Genomic DNA, 24039 nt, shown 5'->3' with positions numbered 1-24039 from the left:
CCAAACATACTACACGCACCCGGATACATCCTGAATACGGCCTTTGAATGCGCTCAGAGATTGTCTTGGTCTCTGATCGCAGTGGACCGAGGGGTAACAAGAAAGGCGACGACTTCTTATGTTGATTCTTGCCTGGATTGTTAATCGGTGTGAACTGACGGGGAGCGGGGCGAGCCTTGACTGAGTCGCTCTAACGGCTAAGTGGCCGGATGATTGATGTGATGAAGTTGGTGGCGCACGTATGTGGGTGGGTACAGCGGATGCCATCTACCGACAATTTTCCTTGCAGCGTATACAGCCGACATAGATTCCACCGAGGCTAAGAGAAGGAGTTATGGGGTAATTGGTCACCAATACTGTTTTCTTTGGACATGTCCATATCTCCATTTAGAAAGAGTCGTTTGTCTTTGCGATTGAATTCAAAATAATCCTCATCCTACCGTGCTCCTATCAGACCCGACAAATACGACCTGTACAGCAGCAAAGCTTGGGTCTCGTCAGCAGGTAGGCATTAAGATAGACGTGGGAATACTCACGCAGCTGTGATAGCAAACATTTCGGCGCGTTTCGCATTGGCCAAACCCATCAAGCAAATAGAAACCAGAACATTGAACCCAGCAATGATTCCCAGTCGTGCAGTCATGGACTGGACGCGGTACAGCACTGCGATGGATGCTATCGGTATGAGAGATGCGAGTATACTGGTGATCCAATAGGTAATGCGATAAATAGTGCTATCCTCGTAGCCGACCACTCCATGGACGCGAGAAGGCTTCATGATACGAGCACAGCCACACCTGAAGAGGTTGGTGATGGTACTCTCCGCAGCCCATGCCGAAAAGGCGTCTTTCTTTGCGCGAGGACATAGAGTCACCAGATCTGGCTTGTAGGACTTGCGATTGTAGGCAGAGCCCCATATCTCCGCGTCGGCTCCATTCAACGCATTTTCGCCCATTTCTGCAGACTGTAGATAGTTTTGGATGTGGTGGAGATCCCAAGTGCTAGGCCGAGGGTACTTGAGAATCTTGGCTTGTTGTGCTAAAGCATCATCTGCCGTAGTCAGCTCTGTGCGTACCCTGGAGGACCGTTAAACACACTATACTCTTTGAGTGTTTCCCTAATTCTCATGACCAGCTCCAGTTGTTCGCCTGTACCAGCATTCTCGGATTCACGCAGCCAGAACCAATTCAGAGCAAATGCTGCCCTCTTTCCCGATGGATCGATATGATCGGCCAGCTGCCGTTCTCGTAGCTTGTTCTCCAAATACGTGAGCTCAGCCTGCATGTACAACAGGTTTTGAGCATTGAGAGCCCCAAACCTGCGGAATACAGCGAGCTCAGGTAGTATCTCCATCTGCGCAGACAGCTTCGGATACCCTATAACAAACCGATTAAGAGGATCTTGTGACGACATTGTTGTCATTTTGTGATTAGATAGCCTTCAAGCGAGGTTCCCCGTATGGATGTCGCACATTGCGCCCATATATCTTAAACCTAGGATTCGAGTCTGCGCAACGAGCCTCCACGTCATCCAACGCACCATGTGCAGTTGATAGACAATGCGTATGAAGAAGGCAGAAGGACCTCTGAGTGAAGCTGCATACATCGGCAATACCAAGCAGCCCTCAGCCTGGGATGCAGGCATAATCGTCGGGCCTACATCTCATTCATCGCGAAGGTATACCCACCCCTACCACCAGTGATAAGCCACTTCTGCAAATGAAACCTGGATTCTTATAGATCGCTGCGAAGTCGATGATCATCGTCGCTCGCATGCGTCGATGTTATCTTTCTTTCAACGACGAAACAGTTGTTATCCGTGAAGGTGAAAGCACAAGCGAAAGTACTTTGGATCTCGCAAAACAACGAATCAAATGGAAGGTCAAGTGAGTAGGCAGCCAAGAGGATGCATCATGGCTACGCTGGTGTATGTGAGATTCCAAGGTTTCGGCGCGTGCTGCGGATTGCTCTAGATGCCCAGGTGTGTGCTAGCGCTAGCGCTAGTGATTGCCTCCCGAGCGCCCGGGCGGGCACCTGCACAGTCGGGCCACGCCCGCATGCCTCGCAGTTCGCCTGCAATCAACTCCACACTACATGAACAATGCGTCTGCGAAACTCATCGTTTCCATCCCGTCTTTTATCACGAGCTCACTAAGGGAGCAACGGAGATGAAAGATATAAACCTTTTGAAGATCAGAATTCGGCTGACGAGGCTGCGCTCGAACAGTGATAGGTAAAGAGCATGCGCTGCTGCGCCCCTCTGACACTGCAGGAACAGGCAATGGTTGCCTTCTTTCAGGCTATGACGCAGAAACATTCGAGATCAATCCGCTCTGGTGATGCAATTAGATGTCAAAAGGATATATGCTGCGCCACTGGCGAAAGTACTGAAGATGCTCATTGGATTTGGCCCGCCCAACAACGCCTCAGAGCTTTCATGTCGCTCGAGCGGTCTTATGCGCAGTCCTTCAGGGTCATACAGAGGTCCCGCCTGCGCAAAGAAGCGTGTGCCTGGGGCTATTGGTCGCTTTATAGGCGAAAGGTCCTCCTCGTGAAGTTCCTGGAGGACTCTTATCATCACACTCGAAAAGCACACTTAGATTCAACTCGCATTAACATCACCATTGCATCGTCGCACGAAACACGAAACACGAAATACTACCCGCTACCCAACTGACTACGAAGAAATGTACGATTGTGGGCTCTCCAGGTTGTTGTCATTTGGTGTGCGTTGCCCTCCACCGTCATCGGCCATTATTAACGAGATCCAGCGAAGACAACGAATCCCTCAGCCGACCCAAATCGAGATCTGCTCTCGAACGAAGGGTAGTTTGGAAACTTGGGAGGTAGCTGTCCTCTCATGCGATCCAAATACAACGGAAAGCATCATTTCACGGCCTATGTTGCAAGTACTGGACGTTCCAGTGCATACAAGCGAAAAAACGGAGTGCGTTCTCGCCAACCATCGAGGCGAAGGGGTGGAAGGATACGTCGATTTGACTTGGTGCTTCGGAAGCAATACCAAACATATACAAGAGACCCGGTTTTGGGTGACGACCACAGAAAATCCCGCATACGATGTAGTGTTGGGACGAAGGGATGCTGAAAAGTTTGGTCTTGTGAAGCCGAGAAGACACTTCTGAGATGTCACATACCCCAAGTGTATATCGCTTCGGCTCGAAGATGACCTTCTTCTTTCTTTCCTATCTTGTCGCTGCATAAATTCTTGTATCGAACGACAGACATGGTTGTCCAAGAAGAGATTCAGATCGCTGACCTACTTTCTCTTGAACCGTAACCACATCGAAACTCATTTCCTAGATAGAACCTGGAATTGATTAGGCTCTCGTACTTTCTTTGGGTTTTATAGTCTTGGTTTTGTTTGCTACTGTCATTACGGTCACGCGGCTGTTTTGTTTTATGTTCCATATTGTAGCAATGACGAGCATCTTTCCCGTATTTGCGCTTTGTTCCACTTCAACATTCCGAACTGCTGAAAATATAACATTCACTGCGAAAAGAAGCGATGAACATAGCAACATGATTTAGATTGTCTTTGCACACGGACTACTGGAGTACACCTATCGTCATAGCTTTTCGCGTATGTAACGAAGGAAAATGGGTAAAAATATACAACATCTGCATGACAAAGAGATGCGCCATGACGATCCCCCAAGCCTTCTTTCCATGGAGGACATACCAGCTGACAACTCAGTCGCATGTGTCGTTTTCCCTTCCACTCAATGTTGTGAGATATTAGGCTCACTTTTGGAAGGAACAACATCGATATCGGCATTCAGAAAGCTCCCAAAGTGGGAGCTCTCACCGGACTGCTTGTAGGAAGGCGGTAGTGTAGGTCTCCTCACGGGTGGGGTCGAATAGTCGGCAATGACATCAAGGTCCTCAAGGCTGGTATTGGCGGCCTCTACCTCGAGGTCATGGGCATCTTAGGAAGTGGTCAGACACATGAATCATAGCTCATTGCATATGGTACGTACGAGGGATGGAGCGGCCCCTTAGCCGCCGAACTAAAACGCAGCCAAGCGAAACATGATGGTGAAGACCAGCCAGGGTAGCAACGGTACTGAAGACACCAAATATACCAAAGCATATCTGCAAGACAAGCTCTGTAGAGCTGTCTGCGTTAGACATAAGGTAGCTTATTGGAGAGGTACAAGTAACGGGAGGGTGAAGTAGGCAAGCAGTAAGGTAAGTGAGGCCAGAAGACAGTAGTAAGTCAAGACACTGCAAGTACCAAAGGTGCCAAAGACTTAATTGGAACAGGTGGAAGTGTATGGCATCATTACAGAACGTCCGTACCCCAGGGCTTTATAGCATTTTCTTCATGGTATGTACCTTTTTCGGCATTATGAAAAGTTGTATCGATGAGGTTCCAAACCTTCAGCGGCGTGTGGTGCATTTATATCTAAGTTTTTGAGTCACAGAGGCCTGTCGCTGTACCTCAAGAACATCGGGCTCGTAGGAGCCGTTCGGGTTAGCGTTTCATGTAGCAAGAGATTAGAATTCCCGCTAACGCCGACAAGGCGTTGAAGGTGTGCCATGAAGTACCCAATGACCACAGACATGCCCACGCTACGACGTCTGAGCTATGGGTCCTGAAGGAACGATTGGATAGTACATGCACCAAGAGCTTTCTCCGGGGAACAAAGTTCGTCAGCAGTGCAAGTGAGGCTCTCACCGGTGCGGAGGACGTTAACATAGCCCGATACTCAGCCCGCACAACATCAGATTTGAGCTCCAATGACGCTTGTAAGTCAAACAAGGCCAATCACAGAAACACTCATCTCAGCCTCAGGCAGAGAGCGTCCAGCGTGCCGAAGTCAGCCTTCTTGTTGCGTTCGGCCTTGGCAATCGATTGGACATGGAGAGGCCAACGCAACATACAGATGCATAATTCCCTCAGATTTCACCATCAGTATCCACAAGAACCGGTGTAAAGAAGAACATACAAGGCGCATGAGTGTAGAAGAGCGAGCTCTATACTCAGCCTGCATAGTCAGGGCGCACTCCGAGGCATACCCGCCACAAGGTCAAGGCAGACATGAAGAGACAGCACGTGTCACAGCCTTGCCATCTACAACCAGAATAACGACGAAATGACAGTGATAGATTGAATATATGGGTATCAAACTCCTAGCTCCCCTCCCTCCCAGGCCGATACGGTATATACGCGTCTCCCACCTCCGGTACAACAGCATTACCATCAATTTCCACCGGCGCAATAGGTTTCCTCGGCACCCTCGCCAATCCCGCAAGTTCCGTTGCTTCTTCTCCATTCCCCGGAGTCAGTCCTGACGTGGAACTTCCATATGCCGGTGCAGTACTAGCGAGTTTCTGACGCTCAGCTTCTGTAGCGTCCATCTCGACGTTCCATTCGGGGGTCTCGTGTGGGTTTTGTGACGAGTTGGCGTAGTGGGCTGCGGTCGTCCCTTTGGGTATGGCGTGGTAGGCGGATGGGGAGTGGTTTGCGTTGTCGTCGATGGGTCTTGTTGGGTCATCGTCTTTCTCGTCTCCCATGTGCTTAGATGCAAATCCTGCTTTCTTGTTCTTCTTCCGACGCCTCCATAGGAGGAACAGTGCTAATGCTCCGAGGATCATGACTAGTGGGATGACGGTGGCAATAGCTGCTATGGCACCTGTCGAGATTCCATTGTTGTCATTAGCACTTCCTCCTCCTTGGCTTCCGCTGCTGTCACTTGCGGATGCACCAGTCGCTGTGCTTGAAGCAGTCGGGTTTACGCTGCCGGCATCACTGGGTTGATACCTCAAGTGCAACGCAGTGATACTCGGCGTCGCGCTCGCTGGCCACGATCCACCAGCGTATGTCCTCGATTCATTTTCTTCCGCGTCCGCTTCTCCACATTCAACAACTGGGAAGTTGCCACTACCTCCTGGTCGACATCCGTCTCTTCCATCTCCCTGAAACCCATCGGGGCAACACTGCAACCCGATTTCTCCATCTACCCATCTGTTGTCACTGCCCTCTCCACTCGCGGTCGTCTGCGTAGCAACGGCCGTCCAAGACTCCGGGCATGCGGTGGCGGGCGAGTAGAATGCGGATGGCGATGGGTAGACATTCGATGTCACCCAGGGCATGCAAGCGGTGTTGATGCTGAAGGGTATCGGATCACCATCCTCTTCGGGGAAGACACATGTCTCACCCCATGCGACAGCGCCGTTGAGATTGCGTAGTGTAGCGCATGCTTGGGGTGGTGCAGTCGCCCATGCCGTGTCCCAAGTGTGTTGTAGACTTCGCGATGTAGACGTCATCACGGAAGAGAGGAGCTTCCAAGCTTACAACAGCCACGGTTGTGTTTCTGGGCACTGCTGCTAGCCCCAAGAATCAAGTAGAGATAGGTAGGATAGTAATGCTGGAGACCAACAACAACAACAACAACGATGCGCAATGGATTTACAGCAATTGCAGAGCTCCGAAGACTCGCCGCTGCATCGAGGGAATTAAGTACGTTATTGTCAAAGCCCATTCATCATCGGAATACACCACCAGGAACACAGCCTTGCCAGACCCACTTGCCGCATCTTGGAATGTTAGAAGCGTGGTGGTGTGGAGAGAATTCGATGATTTCATTCGGTGGCAACGGGCCGGCAGTTCATATCATAGGTTGCTGTTCCTGGGCAATCTTGGCAACTTAGCCTCGTGTAGGCTAGTTTGGTTGATCTCAGTGATTTAGCGATCAATATTTGCTTCGGGCATGTACAGTAGAGTCTATGTCGCTGCCGTTGGTGGAGAGCTGCCGGTTTGGAGTGTGCAAGGGATTTGGCATAGCCACTGTACTCATCATCACGCTGCGCCAGCGGCCTGGTAGTGAGTTTGTGTTCTATTTATGAATCTCCGTTTATGTACAACTAGTAGTAGTATGGGAAAGTTTGTTCCGAACGGATAGTTCGGTATATGGTATACTAAATCAATTCCTTCGTAGGCTGGCAGGACTCACCGACTATGCTTTGTAGCCAGCCTCCGCCAGACCCTCCTTTAGGCTCTCAATCGCCTTGGTGATGTCTGGTCGGTTCGGGTCGGTGACGCTAACACCCATGTGTCCGAATCGAATGTACTTGGTTGCGATCTCCTTGTGCAGACCACCAGCGAAGATGACACCCTTCTTCATGAGGTTGGGCAGAACATCCGGAGGTGTCATACCTTCGGGTAGGTAAATGGCGGTCATACCAGTGGCCTGGTTCTCCGGCTTGGAAGCAAGCTGCTTGAGGCCGAGATCAGCAACAGCCTTCTTGACCTTTTGCGACGCGGTCTTGTGTGCAGCCCAGTAGTCTTCAACGGGTCGGGCGAGGATCTGCTTGAGTGCAGTATCGAGCGCGTGGATAAGCTGTGGGGAGGGTGTAGCGAAGTAGGACGCCTTCTTGGCTTCGTAGTTTTGCATGACTGCGGTTGTGTTAGTTTTATTGATGTGCTTATATTGGGGAATTGAGATACTCACTGGGCAACCAGTTCTTCCATGAGCCGAAGTAGGAAGTTGGTCGTGTCTTCCTCGCCTTGAACCTCTCAATCGCGCGGCCAGATACCATCATAATACTCAGACCAGCTGGGCAGCCAATGCCCTTCTGTGAAGCTGTGATGACAGCATCGAGCTTCCACTCGTCGAAGCGGATCTCTTCGGAGCCAACACTGCAGACACCATCAACTACGACCAATGTCTCGGGACTAACCCTGTGGACAAGCTCGCTCAATGCCTTGATCTCGCTGAGCACACCAGTCGATGTGTCGACGTGGGTGACGGTCAGGATCTTGTACTCCTTCTCCTTTAGTGCCTTCTCCACCTCATCGAGTTGTGGTCGGTCGCCAATGGGTGCTTTGAGCTGTGTAGCCTTGACGCCGTAGGTTTCGAAGCAGTCGGCGAACGAATCGGCAAAGTAGCCAGTGTGTAGGACGAGCACTTCATCGCCAGGCTCAACCAAGTTGGCCGCTACTTGGTCCCATCCGAGTGTGCCAGAGCCGGAGATGACGAAGGGTTGCGCGGCAGGGTCGGTGGACAGGAACAGCTTGCGCAGGTTTCCGAGGACTTCGCTAAAGGTGTTTACAAAGGGTTGGCCGACATGCGATTCGCTGATGAGGTTAGTAGTTGCGAACAGCATGAACAGTAAATGCCATGGAGGTGTCTTACCTGTAATGGCTCATAGACGAAAGTACGGCATCGTCAAACTCAATGGGCCCAGGAATGAGCAGGGCAGGGTGTGGTGCTTGGCTCGACATCTTCTTGGGTGGTTCCGGCGCAAGCTTCTTCACTTGCTCTACTTCCTTCTTGATTTCTTTCTTGGCTTCCTTCTTAAACTCTTCGGCCTTCTTGGGAGGTATGCGATTGCCTTGTTCGTCTTCGATGCGGGCGGTGCGTTCAGTGGAGAAGGGAGTGTTCAATTCGAGAAAGGGCTTGGAGTCTAAATGCTTGGAGATCTGTGTAAGGCGGGAGCCAGCGCGCGCACGAGGTGACGACATGCTTGGGCGGGGTTGAAGGCGGCTGTTCACGGCTAGGAGACGCAACCGCGGGGCTGCAAACATCCGGTGATCGGAGACGCGCGATGGATGAAAGTGGCTTTGATAGACACGAACGGTTGCTGCGTTATGCCAATTGCGACAATGTGCGTACTTGTTCGTGTTTAGGAGACGAGGACGCGTCAGAGAAAAGAAAATTAGTTACTGATAGTAATGAGAGACTGGGAAGAAATTTGGAGATGCGATTGGCAAATAAGGGGTCTATGAATGGCCGCTCATAAATTTACGGAACGAAAAGACACCTCTACACGCACGGATGCGGACCCGGGAGTTGCTGAATCGTGGGGTGCAACGGGTCCGCGATTCGGTCGCGTGGCGGGTGAACAGGCGCTCGTCACGTGCCCGCGAGAAACGGCCGGCGTGGGCACCTTCTCGGTAGGGATGTTTGTTATGATCGGGCCCACTCTCGTGCAGCATCAACACTTGAGCGTCAACACGATACCACTTCGCTATCAATGCATCCTAGCAGCGCATAGACAGCTCGATACAATTATACGACACAATCTATCTGACGCCTTAAATATGTCGATGCGTGTCACACGCGCCCGCGCCCAACAGGGCAACGATGATGCGACCGACGCGACCGAGCGTGCACCCTTAAATCAAATTTCCTCAAATGCGTCGCCCAAGCAGACCCGCTACGATGACGAGGAATCAGTCCCGAAAACACCCGCAAAGACTCCCGCAAAGACTCCAGGAAGAAAGGCAAAAGGCAAAGGCCGTGCGAAAAAGGGAAAGAAGGGCAAAGCGGCTGAGGAGGAGGAAGAGGAGCAGACCGGAGCCGCACCTGAAGAGGAGCAAGCCGCAAGTGAAGCGCACACGAACGAACCAACTGGCGACGATGTTTCTAAAGACACTTCCGATGGTGAGTTCGCAGCCGCTCCAGACCAACAACCGTGGACTAATGGCGAACAGGAGCCTCAGAAGCCCCCGCAATCACCGAGCGACCCGTGACTCCAGCGCCGCGATTGACACGCCGACAACTGGCTATGCAGGAGGAGGAAGCGAAACAAGCGAAGTTCAGCGCCCAATCACAAGAGCCAGAACCAGCGCCAGTTGCAGAGGAGGTGCCTTCGACCGCGGGAACGACTGTGGAAGCACATGCGCCTGAGGAGACTTCGTCTGAAGATGCAACAACAGGCGCAGAAGAAGCGCAGGTTGAGAGCCCCCCACAGCAGGTTGAAGCGCCAGCTACAATGGAACCTGTGGAGGAAGCGCAAAATGAGTCCATGCTGGAGGTGGAGGAAGCGCCTCGAGAGATTACCGAGACTGTAGAGACAAAACATACCACATCAGTGCCACGGATCGACGAGCCCAATGGCGAGGAGCAACCCGTCAAGGCAACAGCGACTGAGGATTCGTCTGAGAATCAAGAGCCTGAAGCTGACACTGAAGTCCCCGCACCCTCAGTCGAAATGAGCTCTGAACCGGAGCCAAAGTCACTTGTAGCCGAGATGTCCAGCGAAGATGCTGTAACACCACTCAGGAGCCATACTTCCAGCCGACGGGCGTCGCGCAGTCCCTCGAAATCACCGATGCGTCTGGAAGAGTCGTTTGAGGCCATTGATGCGCTAGAGGAGGCACTGGAGAATGTGACCTCAGTCACCAGCTTCAACCATTCGAATGAAGTGATGTCACCTCACAAGGCAGAGTTCCCAAAAGCAGCTGCCACACAGACGATGCGATCGAAGACACTCGGGAAAGGGCCAGTGCCTGCGCCTGCTGCCAAGCTATCGAGGACACCGAGTGTTGCTGCTCCTAAGAGCATGAAGCCAGTGAAGTCTTCGATGGCTCGCGCATCCAGTGTCCGCACAGCGCCTAACAAAGATGGTAGAGTAGATTCCACTGATACAGTAGATTACCTTGCCTCAAAACGCCGGCCGATCAGTGTATCGTTCCCCACACCTGCACCACCACCCAAGGGCCGCGCACCCACAAAGGCCACCTTCCAGCTTTCAAGTAACGATGTGGTAGCCAAATTGAAGGCCCAAAAGGAGGAGCGACAGAAGAGAGAGACAGAGGGCGTGGTTCGCAAACCACGACCTATTAGCATGCCTCCTCCACCGAAATCCGATAAGCCCTTGACGAAACCTGCGTTCCAACTCCCTGGCGAAAGAATCGCTGAGAAGCTCAAGGCACAAAAAGAGGAGCGTCTGAAGAGGGAAGCCGAAGCACCTCCACAACCGGCACCTAAGCAGCGTCCTGTCAGCATCAGCATGGCATCTAAGCAGCGTCCTGTTAGCATCAACATGGCTCCCCATGCAAAGTCGACGAAAGCACTGACGAAGGCGACTTTCGAGCTCCCTGGTTCGGCCGTCGCTGAGAAGTTAAGGATTAAGAAGGAAGAGCGTCTGAAGCGAATGGAAGAAGCGGAAGCAGCAAAGAAAGAGGCTGCGCTCAAGGCACGACAAGCACCAGTGCGCAAGCCAGTGACCGTCCCTATCAGACAACAACCATGTGTTACCATTGCGCCACCTCAACCACAACAAGCACCACAGCCACAGCCACAGCAACAAGCTCAACGTGCACCTTCGCTGGCTAGCAAGCGCAGCAGCATGTCTCTGTCGCAACCTCTGTCTCAATCCCGCTCTACATCGACTTCCTCGGCAAATCGCAACAGTGTTATCGTTCCCAAGGCTGTCGTCACGCCCGTCGACGCCGCGCAACAGAAAGTCAAAGGCAGGGAAGTTTTCAACCGCGACCGCATGGAGAAAGAAGCCCGTGAGCGAGAGAGGCGAGAGAAGGAAGAAGCTGCTAAGCGAGCCCGAGCGGAAGCTGCTGAGAGAGGTCGTATCGCGAGCAGAGAGTGGGCCGAGAGGCAAAGGAAGAAGTTGATGGGTGTTTGAATGTTTTGCGACGTGTGTTTCTGATCCAACTTCTTATTCAGAGATTATGGTTGGTGTCTTGGATATGAAGGGTGTTGGTATACTCTCCAGGTCTCTTCTTACTTCTTGCTAGGGTGGGTTCATCTTTTCTTTGGCGCTATCAACTGTCATTACCTCGTCTTCCGATGGTCGACTGGAGGGTTTTCTTTGGAGTTGAAAGCACGGCGATTGCATCTCGTCTTTTCCTTGGCCAGATGGAGATCAGGGTTGGATTCAGATCAGACCCGACGTGTTTCGTTTTCAGGGCTGCACCAATGCTCTGCTCTTATATCATTCAACAACTTACAATTTCGAGCGACCAATCTTCGAGTTTTAGCTTCAAACGTTCAACATGTGTTTTGTGTCCTCCAATCTGCCAATCTAAGGTTCCTGGTTCCAAGGTCTGGCCCTCAAACTTTGACATCTCTGACTTACCCCTGACAACAGCATTCGAGAAGTCTCAGCTGGCCATGAAAACTCTTTACAGAGTCTAATGCCGTTGTGTGTTTTTCAGCGCTTGCCTCGGCACATGTACTTGCACGTCTTGCTCTTTGGATCTCCAATTAGCGCCACAGAGTCGGGCCTTACCATCCCACGCGGCTTTAGCAGCAAAATTACTTCCAAGGTTCTTGTGATTTGACTTTAGTGAGGCAGCATCATCGTTGAGCGGCAATGCATACTCATCCAAGACACTATCCTCAAGCGTCCGGTTGCCACCACGGCCGCTGCCCGACGGTCTGGTATTGGGCGGAGTCCCCTGCCGCTCGTTTGTGCACATGGCAGGAAGTCCGTCCCATAACGTCACTGTGTTGAGATGCTCGGAAATTGGGCATCTTTTGTACTATGCGAATGCATCATGCAGAAGTCACGATTCGTCGCGGGTACAAGTGCCGTGGAATCGACTGACTCGGCACGCTCCTGATCTGGCTCGACATCCCGCGCAGACTGATTGGCATATGATAGACAGGCGAATGTGCGATAGGCATTGACTTGTGCGACATTGTGATGGTGCCGCGCGATCCCTTCGATCTTGCGTCCACGTGGGTCGCAGCGGCACCTTCAGCCGCATCGTTGCGTCCGGCGTGTCAAGGAAGTGAGGGAGAACAACCAGAGACGTTGAGACCCAGTCTACGCCTTAACTTTTGGGAATGCAACCTCATGTGTGTGTGTCAAACAAAAGCTTCTAGCTCGCGGGTACTCGCCAAATGTCCAGATACCACAAGGGGTACCTTGAAGTATCGAGATCTGATCGTGTCGGCGCGTACCGAGCAACCCCGCAGGTGATGGAGCTACGTGCCGCCAGATCTTGTCTGTACGAGTCAAGCGCGAGGTCCGCGGCGTGCGGTTCGCGGCCATTTGGGAATTTTCGTGACGCTATCGTGCGCTTCATACCAGCCCAATGCCGAGTCAGTTGTCTTCTTGCCCGAGGCTTTGCCCACGGCCAGGAACTGCTGGCAAAGGATAATGGCCCGAATGACTGAAACTGAATCCCCAATCTGGCACGATCCGAAAGGACGTGTGATGGATCTGTGTTCCTGAACGGCACATGCGCCGATCAGAGATAGCTCGATAAGCGAGAATGCATGATAGGTTGGATTTGATTCCCGCCAGATCTTGACAATATTGATGACGCTTGACACTGACAGATTGCACGCGCATTCCCGCCTGCCTGCCTTTTGGGGCGACATGTGCGTGCTTGCATTTCGTTGCGAGTCAATTCTGAAATTGTCATGGTCTCAGGGTGTGGATGATGGAATGTCAGCGGTCGGTCCCTTGCATCGCGCGATTAGGGTCCAGATGCTATGTAGAAGGAGATCACTCCTGCGTCTGTGACTTGAAGGTCTCCCGCTGTTCAGCCAAACATTAGGCTCTCACCAGGTTATTGATGATCAGCGTGCTACAACAACAGTCTGGATCGGTTTCCAATTCTGGCGCGGAGCTTGCGCAATAGCGAGATGTATTCAATAGCTTCCAAGCGAAGTCTCATGGCAAGCGAGAGACGATTTTGAGTGCGTCGTCACACTTTTCCGTGATGATCCTCGGAGATCGCGGGCAATCTGCACATAGGCGAGGAGAACCAGTCATTGATGTTTGGTGAAGCCATTTTGCTTTTGGTCACACTCTGGTAGCGAAGCTAGGCTCAGGAGTCTCGAGGAGGCTCAACAAAGCATTGTGCAACTCCGAAGGTATGTCGGGGAGTTGTTCGTTGTCTCCGAGCCTTCTCAACCCGTGGTTTTTGGCTGGATGCCTGAAGATCCGGACCTAACCTTACCGTAGCGGCTGCACCCTTAGCTGCCATCGCAACCGGAAGGGGAACCCAGTATGATGTATGGGTGCAAAACAGCGACCAATACGGTCCTTTGGACGAGCATGAGGTATTTGGGAATGTTTGACGCGGCCCGTGGCGGTTGTCAATTCTGTGAAGTCGTCGGATCTCGGAACAGCTCACCATGCCCTAAGTGTAAGCGAGGTGAGCTGTGAGTGGTGTAAGTTTGAGATGGCTGCGTTCATGTCGTTCGAGCCGTGTTGGTCGCATGTCGCACACGCAGCGATGACCTAACGATCGGAGTAGCAGGATGCCGTCGTCTCGCCATGGCCTGGACGGACATCGAAGGGCAAAGTTGCACAAAGTGTTGACAACTAATCTTGGGGCTCGCTTGCGAAGTGGAGCCGGATGAGCTGGCATGGCGGAAGAGGACCGTGAGAGCGTCAAGGCGCTGCCTGAGCAGTTGGAAAAATTCTTCGATGAGGCGGCAGTCGGGCTCTGCCGTGACAAATGCGCACCTGCACCAGGACGACAGACGACATGACGAAACAGGCAACGCGAGCATGGCTGGCCACGTTGCGCCATCGTGACTTCCCCTCACCTTTGCAAATGCCGCATGACGAACCGTGGGACAAGTTGCTTTTTGCTGCGCGCAGCTCGCATAACGACTGGCGGGATGAGCCCTGTCACCGGTAGGTACCCATGGCAAGCTACGGCCCGTTCACACAGAAATGCGGAGAAGCCAAGCAGAAGCATGCCCACCTGCAGCACGAGTCGCCAATGGCATGCCCCGGACACGGCCGTGGGCATGCAGGTTGGTGTTTGAAGTCGTGGAGGGCCCTCTGCCCATACCCAAGGCAAGGGCGCTGCGACCAAGTGGGTGCTTCCTGCCTGGTGGAACCCGTGGACCTCTCAACAGCGTCCATGTGTGTCTGCTCGGTGTTTATCGCCACCAGCGATCACTTGCTGCGAACACTGTTGAGTGTGGCTGGCTCTGGATCATGCCTGAAGTCTGTGAAAATTCTTCCTGGCGAGCGTCGCACAGCCAAAGGCATACCGGTGGAAAGGCCAGCCGTGCCTCATGCTCCCACTCTGACCACGTACTGCGCAACATGCAAACTCTAAAGCGCCACGGGAATATATAGAGACGACGCACTGGGCCCGGCCGTGTCTCATCTGTGCACGTCTGAAGAGGCTTGTGCTTATCTCGAGCCAAACACTGTGCCAAAGGGTGCCCGTCACGTGTTGGTGAGGGGTTGGCGCGATCTGCGCCCATAGTGAGACATGATGGGGTTGGACAGGTGGTTGCGCGAGGCTGTCATCTGAGTATCACCGAGAGCAAGTGGAGCAGAGGCAAAAAGTTTGTGTCTTGTCGCCATGAGTCTATGCCCATGGCCGTTGCGTCCATTTGAGACAGCTACTACTACGCTATAGCTAGAGCGAAAACAGGCGTGACATTCAACGCCGGCCGAGTGAGAGGAATTCCCAGCCGTCCTGACCACAGTGGCCGTGATGCAATCGCATGTGCAGAGTGACCCCAGTCACCCACCCACGCCGGGGCAAGATGCTCGTAACAAAGACCCCAATACACCGAGGGGATATATAAATACTTTTAATCGTACACCGCGTCCACGTATGTCAACAAAGGAAAGGATACAAAACTAGAAGGCAGAGCAGCGGTGGTGGATATGCAGGTGTACTCCGTGGACCCATGCCAGTCTCGACCCCCAAGGTCCGAGACTGATGCAAAATACAAGAGAACAGAGAGAAACCGAAACGAAGACAAGACGTCTTGGTCGGGTGTCGTAATTGTCGTGAAACCAAACTCCAAAAGCAACGGACTTGCGAGCAAGTCTAGTACTGCGTGTACCGCCTCTTGACGTCGCGTGTTTGGTCAAAGGATCGCATGTAGCTGTTGAGTTGGGTTGCCGCTTGTTGCGAGATGCCGGACTGGGACTGGGAAGATGACGAGGCTAGAGATGATCGTGACGACGAGGGCGTCAGGCTGCGCTGTGGGGAGGGCCTGGTTGCGGTTGGTGGTGCGAAGTAGCTGCCATTTGCGGTTGGGTAGTAGTGGTACGGGCTCGATGGTGGCACTTGTGAACTCGAGGCTCCCTTGTATGCGGAGAAGTTGATTGCAGGGGCGAGGTAGAAGCCGTTGTTGGACGAGGACGAGGACGAAGCGGAAGATGACAGTTGCGAGGGTGCTTGTGCTGTGCTGCCGGCCCGCTCCATGTCGACTAGGCGGCACGATTGGGAGCAGTAGACGCCGTTTTCGGCGATTTGGCGGTCGCAGGACAGGCAGAAGTCGTTGAAGCACTCCATCTGGGAAGCCATTGCGAGTGTGTGTTGGTGAAGTAGTGGTGGTGGTGGTGAAGATGGTATAGCCGCCAACGAGATGATGTCGGTGGAGATGATGTCGGTGGAGATGATGTCGGTGGAGATGATGTCGGTGGAGATGATGTCGGTGGAGATGATGTCGGTGGAGATGATGTCGGTGGAGATGATATCGGGGTTGAGTGTTGGTATGGGTGAGTGGAATTAAAGTAGTCTCAAGTGGGAGTCATGAGGTGGTTAAGAGTTCGTGAGCGGCAGGACCGTGTGGAGCAGCGGGAGGATGAGCCCCATATACTTAAGTCGCGCTCAGGCACTTCACGGCTGACCACCGACCACCCTAGCAGGCTTGGGTGGCAGGGTCCACGGGAGACGCACCCCTGTCGCCTCTCCACAATACCAATATTTGTTCGAAGCGCTGTAAGCCCGCACCCCTCAGTACCAGCACCTGCACCACGCACCCATGCGCCAGCCTAGCGCCCTCCGGCGAACAGGTCCAGTGCGATCCCTCTCCACCTGCACGCTGCGTCTTGGCCACCAAGGTGCTGTGCTGCCAGCATGCTCGCCCGCTGCCCTCGCTATTCGCTCTCCCGGCCTGCCTGCAGCGAACGACGACCCTTACGGCGCTGCTCGATGCTGCAGCCAGCGCAGCGTAGGATTTTCGGCCGCGGGGGCAGTCGTAGCCGGCTTGCGTAGTGATAGTCGCTCCATCTGGTGACACCACCCACCACCCTCCGCCCGAGTTGCGTGATAGCAGCGCGACGCCAAAACGTCGCTCCATGACGGAATCCCCTCGCTAGTCATCTGCCCGGCCCTGCGCCGGACGCGCAGATGACTGACGTGCGAATCTAGGTACGAGGCTTCCTCTTCCAGCGATATGGCGGCGGACCAGTTATCGGTTTCAGCAGTCATGAGCTCCCTCCCTGTCCCTCTCCCAATCCCATGCTGCCATCCACTCCAATAGCCGAATCGCTTGCCCCAGCGTTAGGCCCGCTTTTCGCTATCTTCGGTGATAACAGACGCCTCCGCAGAGCCATTATTCGCACGCGCTAGCTTTCTGTCTCACGCTCAGCCCTGCACCCAAGTCAAATTCTGCCTCTTACGCCAGCCGCCTTCCGTAAGCCGTCCATCTGGCACACCGAGTGCTGAGGAACCATATTGATCCTCGTGGCGACGGACAGAAACGCACACCATCTCGTCCTGACTATGCTGCTAGTCCAGACCAAGTGTCTTGTTTTGCACGCGCATGCCTAATCACAAACAACCTTGATCCAAGACGTTATCTTTGGCTTGCAAACCACTCTCTTCCACATACGGGAGTACGGCTACGGGTCGCAGCGGCGATCTTCAACACTATGCACGACACACCACCCCCAGAACTGCCGCCTGCTGAGCCCTTTCACAATTCCTCAACACAACTCCTCTTCAATTTCCGCGCGGCTCTATGCCTATTCCGATGTCCACACACGCGCCTGGAAGGCCCTTGACGCTTCGCTTCTTGCTGAGCGCCTCAAGCCTCTTTTCCCTAAAAAGTCAGGAGCAGACCGACCTGGACTCTTGGTCATGGCTTGCTGCCCCCATCGGGCGCCGGCGAGGGCGAAGTAAGTATCCAACGGTAGCAGGAACGCATGTTCGCTTGTTCGTCTAACTGCCCATGGCTTGCGCAATCTGTGCAGTGTGCAGAGCAGTACTCTTCCAGCTTCTCCAGCTCGACCACCCTGCCACACCAAGCGAGATAAGACGCTCGGTGCAGGCCACCGCAATCCTACCAAAGCATACGTCCTGCAAGTGGCTGCAGCCTTCACAGTGTCCATGTCCAGTCGGACGAATGACGAAGCCGCCCTCAGCTGCAAGTCACTTGGCCGACGTGCTCCAACACGAGCAACCTGCATGACCTGCCACAGAGACAGCCCCCACGCTGCTTTTTCCAAGGTTCCTGTACGACATGGCCCTAACCAAGCCACCAAGGGAACTCTCTGATACTTACAGGCTTTCTGCAGGAACGGTTTGGTCTTATCGCAAGATCCTCGCGGTTAACGAGGTCCCTTGAAATTCAACTTCTCTAGTGTGCCTCCTTTACCATGACGCGCGATTCATGATACTGCAATCAATCACGGGTGCAATTACAGCAGCGCGACCAATGCGGTACCCAAAAACAGATGTGGCCCGTGAAAGATGCCCCTCCCCACAATAACCGCACGTACTTTGTGATTGCGAAAGATGGCGACATTGCCAGAGAGCGGGCCATGCGCTGCATCGCAGTGCCCTCGAAACGGCTGTTAGCCTCAACAAACAATACAGCGTTGCACATAATCCTCAACAAGTATGCATCGATGATGCACTCGCAAGGTATAGGCAGCTTTGATCAACGATATAGCACAACGTGATGCATCGAAGGCATCCAGACTTCATATATGCTAGAGTATAGCACCACTCGATTCCCCATTGACTATGCTGTGCATCGTTTACGCGCCCCAGCTGCAAGATGATGCAGGCCGCGGCTTGTCCAATATTCGTGTGTCTCATGTACCTGTTCCCCATCATTGCCAACATCTGCAACACTATGGGGACCTTCGGGATGCAGAATCCCAGACCACTCGAAGGACCTTGCGAGACGCGACCTGCACCATCTAGCAGGCAACATCTCTCGAGCAGCAGGCGAATACACGTTATGTAACTCGAAGACAGGCGCCATTAATCTATCGTGAACGCGGCACGGAGCACCAACCGACTCTAGATTCGATAATGAGCAGCCTCGCCTCGTTGCTCGCTTGAACCTGGTGGTTATCTCCCGAGTTTGGCACTCTCCCGAGACATCGGCCCGTTTTGTTGGCGGGTCGACCGCGACTGGGCTTTTCCCAACGATGTGTGTTTCCCGGCGGTTGCCCGTCGCTGGTACTGGAAGGGCCTCCCTTTGCGGGAGGAGTCGGAGTGGCGCCGTCAAACCTACCAAAGTTTCCATGTGTCTGGTGATGCACGACGCCGCACTCGGCAAGGGACTCGTGATTTCCAAACTGTAGTCTAACTCTAAGGTAGACGCTGGCTCCTGTCTATAAACCAAAATACAGCAAAAATCTTAGGGCTTAATTCATCTAAGTACAAGCTAGAATAAACGAGCTTCGTCCAGGTTTGGGTCGGACCGCCAGGTTTCCGTGCTCTCAAATCAACCGGAACCGAGCTAGCGGCATGACTCGAGCCTCGTCGTTTATGCCGTTAACATTCAGCCACGAATGACTCTTGCATGTGTTGCGCCTCCTGGGGAAGACTCCAGGCTTCTCTTTGGCCTGTCGACGTTGGCGATATCGTCGAGCCTCATGTTTGTAGCCATGGTACTGCAAACGCAATGCGCGTGGAGCGCTCCATTAGCCTCGCTTACTATGCGCTTGCTAGTAGCTTGCCAAAACTGTTTCATCACCTCATTTAGACTAATACTGCGAAATCTTCACCAGAAGACGACTACAGTACAACATTCATCACGCAATCGCTCCCAAAAATCACCCGATATCCGTCATGGCCTACTCCGCCGAGCTTCGCCTCGCTTTGCAAGCCGTACACCGGGCCTCATTGCTCACCAAATCCGTTCTCCGGAGCCTATCCAACAACGTGTCTGCGGAGACAAAGGCAGATGACAGTCCCGTGACCATTGCGGATTTCGCCGCTCAAGCTCTCCTGATATCCGCCTTGCGTGCCGTGTATCCAACAGACGCATTCCTGGGCGAGGAAAGCGCTGATGCATTGCGTCAGAACGAGACACTTGCTGATCGTGTCTGGCAGCTCGTGCAACAGGCGAAGGACGAGACTCACGCAGGTGGCTCCGAGAACGAGAAGGGGGACGGAAACTCTGTCCAGAAGGAGGAGCTGGCTTTCCCGAAAAGTAAGGAAGAGATGTTCGAGCTCATTGATAGGGGTGGTAAAGGGGAAATCACCAGAAGAGGCCGAACATGGGTTATGGACCCCGTGGATGGTACAGCGACGTTTATGCAGGGCCAGCAGTACGCAGTTTGTCTGTGTTTGCTAGTTGATGGCGTACAGCAAGTCGGTGTCATTGCGTGTCCCAACCTCGCTTTCCCCATCCAAGGGGAACTGGGCCAAACAGCGATCCACGAGGACCAAGTCGACAAAGATGGCTTTGGCGTCATACTCTCCGCCGTCAAGGGACAAGGGACCTTTATCCGCTCTATGAACAGTTCCTTATCCGCTGGATTCGGAGAACCCCGCCACGTAGACCGGACTACGCTTCCCCAAAAGAAACCTTCAGAACTAAACTTTGTCGAAGCAACGCTAGGCAAGACATCTCTCTCCCAACCCGAACACAACGCCGTTGCTACCACGCTCGGTGCTCAATGGCCAGGCACCATCCTCTGGTCTCAGCAGATGAAATACGTTGCTCTTACACTGGGAGCTGCGGATGCCATGGTGCGCATCCCTAAGACTAAAGACCGCTTTACTTACATCTGGGATCATGCTGGTGGCCACCTCCTTTTCCAGGAAGCGGGCGGCGTTATCAGCGACTTCAAAGGTGAACAGATTGATTTCGCAAATGGAAGGAAGATCACGGGAGAGAGGAACTGGGGTATGATTGCTTGTATGCCTGGGTTGTTTGAGGAGGTGGGTAGGGCTGTTATGGAGGTCTTGAAGAAGAGGGATAGTTGAGGTGGTGTTTTTGTCTGAAGACACTGGTTTTCGATGAGTTGTACGCAGAACTACAATACAACATTATGGTTGAATCAAACTCGATATACAATGGAAGCTGAGCGAATGCCTTTGGAGTCTGTTTCGGTGCGGTAGTATACTGCTTCTTGACAGTATACTACTTCTTGACGGTATACCTGAGGCTACCTATATCTGGGACTCGTAATCGAAAAAAAAAACATCAGGTCACAAGCTAGTGTGTATCCTCAGGATACGCGTGTCAGGGCATACCACTCTCCGAAAACATACTGTGCAAAGTCACGCAGTCAGACAGGAACACACCACAAACTATGCTACAATGTAACGTCTCAGTGTTTCATGTACCAGCTCCACTGTACCGATCGCGTGGGGTTTCGGGTACCGTCATGCCATATCCGCACCACACCAGCACGATCACATCGGCTGGCCCATTGAACCGGCATGTCATTCGGGACGAACACGACCGTCCAGCCTCAAGACTCAGGCTCGGGTGTGTCAGACTCTAGAGCTTGAAAGCGCCGTGTAATGCTACACAAAAGATCCCAAGTAGCCTCACCGGATAGAGTGACATGCCACGGGAATACAGAAATGTGGGGTAAGGCACAAAGGCAGAAAAAAGCGGAGTAGCAGCGGCAACGACGACATGATGACATGAGTCTCAGCTGAGCAGAATCGGGGGTTCGGGTGCTCAATCATCTGCTGCATGCCCCTCAGGGGTTGTACAGCACAGTATAGGGAACACGGAATATGCCTGAAAGTCATCATGCATGATTGCGGGTCTTTTTTATCGTTATGGGATCTGCGCAGACTAAGATGGAGTGTCTAGCCGTAACGGACAACATGTACATGATGGGGTTTATTACACGACATCCTTGGTATATAGGCGGTACTACAGCGGAATGAAGTCCGACGCCAACTGGCTCGGCTGGATTGCTAGAGGGGGTCCATGTTCATTGCGATATGTTGTGTACTGCTTCTATTTCTTGAAGTGAACGCATGCACGCGCATGCTAGGTGTTTGCACAACCGCTCTGTTCATGCGTCCATCCGTTCTTGAGCCGTCGACAGCCGCGGTTCGTAATACCCTTGGTCTATGATGCGCCGCCGCCGTTTTTCCGGAACGACACCTTCTCCACTGCGACATTTTCGTTGCCTTCGGCGTCTTTGCGTAGTTGGTAAACGTAGAGTACGAGGACGTCGCCTTGGACCTAGGTTCATGTTAGCTTGGTACCCTCATCGCCCTTCTGCTGCTTGCTGTTCCTTGTGTAACACCTGGGTAAACTCACATCCATCAACACAAAACTCGGCGTGGGATCCTCGTCCTCTGTCCACCACCCCGTGCTCATGGCGCCTGTCGCACTCCCGGGATTCACAAAGAACTTGCCCTCCATCTCATACGCCTCGAACTTGTGTGTGCCGCCCCATAGCAAGACATCGACGTCCATCTGCCGCGCCGCTATCAGCAGACTGTCGCCATCGCCGGGTGGTATGATGGTGTGGCCATGTGTGAAGCCTATGCGCAGACTACCATGTGTGACGACTTTCGATAAGGCGAGATTAGGCGCTTCCACGTCGAAGTCGCCTTTTACAATCTGTAGGTCGGGTGCAATGGCGCGCAGGAACTCGTAGGTTTCGCGGTCGGTTATGTTGCCTAGGCAGAGAATTTGGCCGATCTTTCCGGGTGCGAGGAGTTTCTTGAACTATATCGTTGTGTAAGCGTATGCGCGTGTAGGTCTACGAGAGACGGGGTGCGGTTGTAGTGGGTGATGGCGGATGATGAACGTGATAGATTTGGGGGTAAAGCGTACCTTCGCCGGTATATCCTATGCAGCCTGTAAGTTTGTGAGGTCTAGCATCGTGAAGATTCGTTGTGGTGACATACTGAAGCTCGGTCTGGTATGAAGAGGTCGCCTAAGACCAGCACCAGTCGCGAAGCCATTGTAGTGGCGCAGTTGTGTCGTTATGCGCGCAAACTACGTTGAGGGATAGCTCGGAGTTGTACGAAGCAAGAGAAGGTGGCTTCGCAAGTAAGACGGAAGTGTAGCAGAGGCTTGCCGGGATGTTGCGCGCAGCTGGAGGTGGAAGTTGGGGAGCTATGCTGTCACTGGGCGGGCCCCAGTGGCAGAACCCCGAGCTTGGCAGGGACGCCTGGACTGGAGATAGCGACGCTTCTTTATCAATCGTACCTTCAAACTACTACTCTACACAACTTATTATCGCATAAGTAGCGGACACATATTTTGTGTCCAATGCCTTGTGTAGTACCGCGGTCTCCAGAAGTGAACTTCAGATCGTGTCACCATGTTTGGAGAGCATCTTAACCTGCACTGTTGAGTCTGCATCTCTCAGTCTGCTAAGCCTGTGGCAGAACATTACCTATGGATTGAAACAGCGCCTCCTTAGCCGCCTCGTGTATTTCGTTGGCCTTGTTGATCCTGGTTGAATAAGCATGCTAGAAGCAGCTTCATTCTTCCTCCACCATTCACGGTATACCTTCAGACAGAGGCTTCTATAGCTGCCTTGTATGTGTGCATCATTCCGGACACAGCATCTTACTACCTGCAAGTCTTTCCTTTTGCTTCATGGATTCATGTATGTTTGTGCAATTTTCGCCTCACTTATTCGTGGTGTTTTCATTGAAGGGCGTTCTGAGCTCTGGGATCCATTCGTTTACCCACGGCTCTCGCATCATCGTCGCTTCAGCTGTCCCGTCCGCTTCACTTAAGCTTGAATCGAACCCACATTGTTCTTAAACCCTCTCTCTCTCTCTTGCTTCACACTCATCACCTTCTTGAGGATCTACTAAAATTGCCGAAGCCTAATACGTTTATTGTGTGTTGAATTGCTAGAGTAGAGAAGGCGTTAGTATCATGACGTCTGTTAAGAATATCAAGAATTGCAAAGCTGGACATGTTTTGCATTGGATATATATCCTCTTGCACTATGTTCTGTACAATGGTCGAACACAGACAGTTCTGTACATACTCTGTGTTCTGAGTGTTCTACAGACCAAGCTCCGAGACATTCTGCATGCCTCAGGAACGCTCATCGCTAGGCTTGCGTCATCAAGCGCCCCGGATAATGCGTGAGGCGGTCTTTACCCAAGTAACGATCTTATTCTGGCATTGGTCAACATCGCGCCACATGCCGGGTACTTCCAACCAGACACCAGCATCTCTCGAATCGAACGACCTTGGCCTTCGTCTGATCGAGGTATCATTTATTTTATCTGGTTCGGAGTTGAGGCTTTCATGTGGTCAGATAAGTTGACCGCTTCACCACTTCGCATCTGTATAAAGCTACTGCTGTCACCTTGTGTATAGATCACGATACCGACACCTTTGATCGCCTCGAGCAGCGA

The 24039-nt window shown here is 52.8% G+C and overlaps 11 protein-coding genes across 11 annotated transcripts; 4 read left to right on the top strand and 7 right to left on the bottom strand.

Moving 5' to 3' along the window:
* Positions 1-532: 532 nt before the first annotated feature.
* On the bottom strand, positions 533-1413 carry BKA58DRAFT_409898 (uncharacterized protein; the record flags this gene model as incomplete). The annotated part of the gene is made up of 2 exons (XM_046172180.1): positions 533-1063; positions 1096-1413. The coding sequence occupies 2 exons, from the start codon at positions 1411-1413 to the stop codon at positions 533-535; spliced, it is 849 nt and encodes a 282-aa protein (XP_046027543.1).
* A 1048-nt stretch (positions 1414-2461) lies between these two features.
* Positions 2462-3324, top strand: BKA58DRAFT_124229 (uncharacterized protein). Its single transcript, XM_046164234.1, has one exon. The coding sequence runs from the start codon at positions 2687-2689 to the stop codon at positions 3140-3142; it is 456 nt and encodes a 151-aa protein (XP_046027542.1). The 5' UTR covers positions 2462-2686; the 3' UTR covers positions 3143-3324.
* A 209-nt stretch (positions 3325-3533) lies between these two features.
* On the bottom strand, positions 3534-4378 carry BKA58DRAFT_380051 (uncharacterized protein). Its single transcript, XM_046169868.1, has 2 exons — positions 3998-4378; positions 3534-3945 (listed from the first exon to the last, which is right to left on the bottom strand). The coding sequence occupies exons 1-2, from the start codon at positions 4149-4151 to the stop codon at positions 3740-3742; spliced, it is 360 nt and encodes a 119-aa protein (XP_046027541.1). The 5' UTR covers positions 4152-4378; the 3' UTR covers positions 3534-3739.
* A 559-nt stretch (positions 4379-4937) lies between these two features.
* Positions 4938-6634, bottom strand: BKA58DRAFT_124182 (uncharacterized protein). The gene has a single exon (XM_046164233.1). It carries the CDS (start codon positions 6288-6290, stop codon positions 5154-5156), a length of 1137 nt encoding a protein of 378 aa, XP_046027540.1. The 5' UTR covers positions 6291-6634; the 3' UTR covers positions 4938-5153.
* Positions 6635-6979: 345 nt separating this feature from the next.
* Positions 6980-8487, bottom strand: BKA58DRAFT_409896 (pyridoxal phosphate-dependent transferase; the record flags this gene model as incomplete). Its single annotated transcript, XM_046172179.1, has 3 exons — positions 6980-7419; positions 7475-8100; positions 8159-8487. The coding sequence occupies 3 exons, from the start codon at positions 8485-8487 to the stop codon at positions 6980-6982; spliced, it is 1395 nt and encodes a 464-aa protein (XP_046027539.1).
* A 470-nt stretch (positions 8488-8957) lies between these two features.
* BKA58DRAFT_380048 (uncharacterized protein) lies at positions 8958-11778 on the top strand. The gene is made up of 2 exons (XM_046169867.1): positions 8958-9409; positions 9460-11778. Exons 1-2 carry the CDS (start codon positions 9067-9069, stop codon positions 11388-11390), a joined length of 2274 nt encoding a protein of 757 aa, XP_046027538.1. The 5' UTR covers positions 8958-9066; the 3' UTR covers positions 11391-11778.
* Positions 11779-15173: 3395 nt separating this feature from the next.
* BKA58DRAFT_124168 (uncharacterized protein) lies at positions 15174-16302 on the bottom strand. Its single transcript, XM_046164232.1, has one exon. It carries the CDS (start codon positions 16009-16011, stop codon positions 15529-15531), a length of 483 nt encoding a protein of 160 aa, XP_046027537.1. The 5' UTR covers positions 16012-16302; the 3' UTR covers positions 15174-15528.
* Positions 16303-16334: 32 nt separating this feature from the next.
* On the top strand, positions 16335-18452 carry BKA58DRAFT_419072 (uncharacterized protein). Its single transcript, XM_046172697.1, has 5 exons — positions 16335-16660; positions 16861-17017; positions 17285-17609; positions 17685-17946; positions 18009-18452. Exons 1-5 carry the CDS (start codon positions 16472-16474, stop codon positions 18072-18074), a joined length of 999 nt encoding a protein of 332 aa, XP_046027536.1. The 5' UTR covers positions 16335-16471; the 3' UTR covers positions 18075-18452.
* BKA58DRAFT_380038 (uncharacterized protein) lies at positions 18437-19105 on the bottom strand. Its single transcript, XM_046169866.1, has one exon. It carries the CDS (start codon positions 18968-18970, stop codon positions 18458-18460), a length of 513 nt encoding a protein of 170 aa, XP_046027535.1. The 5' UTR covers positions 18971-19105; the 3' UTR covers positions 18437-18457.
* Positions 19106-19265: 160 nt separating this feature from the next.
* BKA58DRAFT_428028 (uncharacterized protein) lies at positions 19266-20945 on the top strand. The gene has a single exon (XM_046173001.1). The coding sequence runs from the start codon at positions 19519-19521 to the stop codon at positions 20659-20661; it is 1143 nt and encodes a 380-aa protein (XP_046027534.1). The 5' UTR covers positions 19266-19518; the 3' UTR covers positions 20662-20945.
* A 490-nt stretch (positions 20946-21435) lies between these two features.
* BKA58DRAFT_380034 (retrograde transporter) lies at positions 21436-22756 on the bottom strand. The gene is made up of 4 exons (XM_046169865.1): positions 22561-22756; positions 22487-22501; positions 21965-22378; positions 21436-21886 (listed from the first exon to the last, which is right to left on the bottom strand). Exons 1-4 carry the CDS (start codon positions 22615-22617, stop codon positions 21770-21772), a joined length of 603 nt encoding a protein of 200 aa, XP_046027533.1. The 5' UTR covers positions 22618-22756; the 3' UTR covers positions 21436-21769.
* Positions 22757-24039: the final 1283 nt, after the last annotated feature.

The sequence above is a fragment of the Alternaria rosae genome (genome assembly GCF_020736505.1).
Source record: "Alternaria rosae strain MPI-PUGE-AT-0040 chromosome Unknown BKA58scaffold_3, whole genome shotgun sequence".
NCBI classification, from domain to species: domain Eukaryota; kingdom Fungi; phylum Ascomycota; class Dothideomycetes; order Pleosporales; family Pleosporaceae; genus Alternaria; species Alternaria rosae.
The sequence above is the reverse complement of the archived record's forward strand: the minus strand, read 5'-3'. Positions and strand labels throughout refer to the sequence as shown.

Excerpts from the sequence above, each read along its gene's own strand:
- BKA58DRAFT_124229 (XM_046164234.1), top strand. The coding sequence starts at position 2,687 with ATGTACGATTGTGGGCTCTCCAGGTTGTTGTCATTTGGTGTGCGTTGC.
- BKA58DRAFT_380051 (XM_046169868.1), bottom strand. The coding sequence starts at position 4,151 with ATGTCTAACGCAGACAGCTCTACAGAGCTTGTCTTGCAGATATGCTTT. Across the intron at positions 3,946-3,997 it reads AAGGGGCCGCTCCATCCCTC|ATGCCCATGACCTCGAGGTA; the intron begins GTACGTACCATA and ends CCACTTCCTAAG.
- BKA58DRAFT_124182 (XM_046164233.1), bottom strand. The coding sequence starts at position 6,290 with ATGACGTCTACATCGCGAAGTCTACAACACACTTGGGACACGGCATGG.
- BKA58DRAFT_380048 (XM_046169867.1), top strand. The coding sequence starts at position 9,067 with ATGTCGATGCGTGTCACACGCGCCCGCGCCCAACAGGGCAACGATGAT. Across the intron at positions 9,410-9,459 it reads TTCTAAAGACACTTCCGATG|GAGCCTCAGAAGCCCCCGCA; the intron begins GTGAGTTCGCAG and ends AATGGCGAACAG.
- BKA58DRAFT_124168 (XM_046164232.1), bottom strand. The coding sequence starts at position 16,011 with ATGGCTTCCCAGATGGAGTGCTTCAACGACTTCTGCCTGTCCTGCGAC.
- BKA58DRAFT_419072 (XM_046172697.1), top strand. The coding sequence starts at position 16,472 with ATGCGCCAGCCTAGCGCCCTCCGGCGAACAGGTCCAGTGCGATCCCTC. Across the intron at positions 17,610-17,684 it reads CGGGCGCCGGCGAGGGCGAA|TGTGCAGAGCAGTACTCTTC; the intron begins GTAAGTATCCAA and ends CAATCTGTGCAG. Across the intron at positions 17,947-18,008 it reads CTGCTTTTTCCAAGGTTCCT|GAACGGTTTGGTCTTATCGC; the intron begins GTACGACATGGC and ends GGCTTTCTGCAG.
- BKA58DRAFT_380038 (XM_046169866.1), bottom strand. The coding sequence starts at position 18,970 with ATGGAAACTTTGGTAGGTTTGACGGCGCCACTCCGACTCCTCCCGCAA.
- BKA58DRAFT_428028 (XM_046173001.1), top strand. The coding sequence starts at position 19,519 with ATGGCCTACTCCGCCGAGCTTCGCCTCGCTTTGCAAGCCGTACACCGG.
- BKA58DRAFT_380034 (XM_046169865.1), bottom strand. The coding sequence starts at position 22,617 with ATGGCTTCGCGACTGGTGCTGGTCTTAGGCGACCTCTTCATACCAGAC. Across the intron at positions 21,887-21,964 it reads CGAGTTTTGTGTTGATGGAT|GTCCAAGGCGACGTCCTCGT; the intron begins GTGAGTTTACCC and ends ACATGAACCTAG.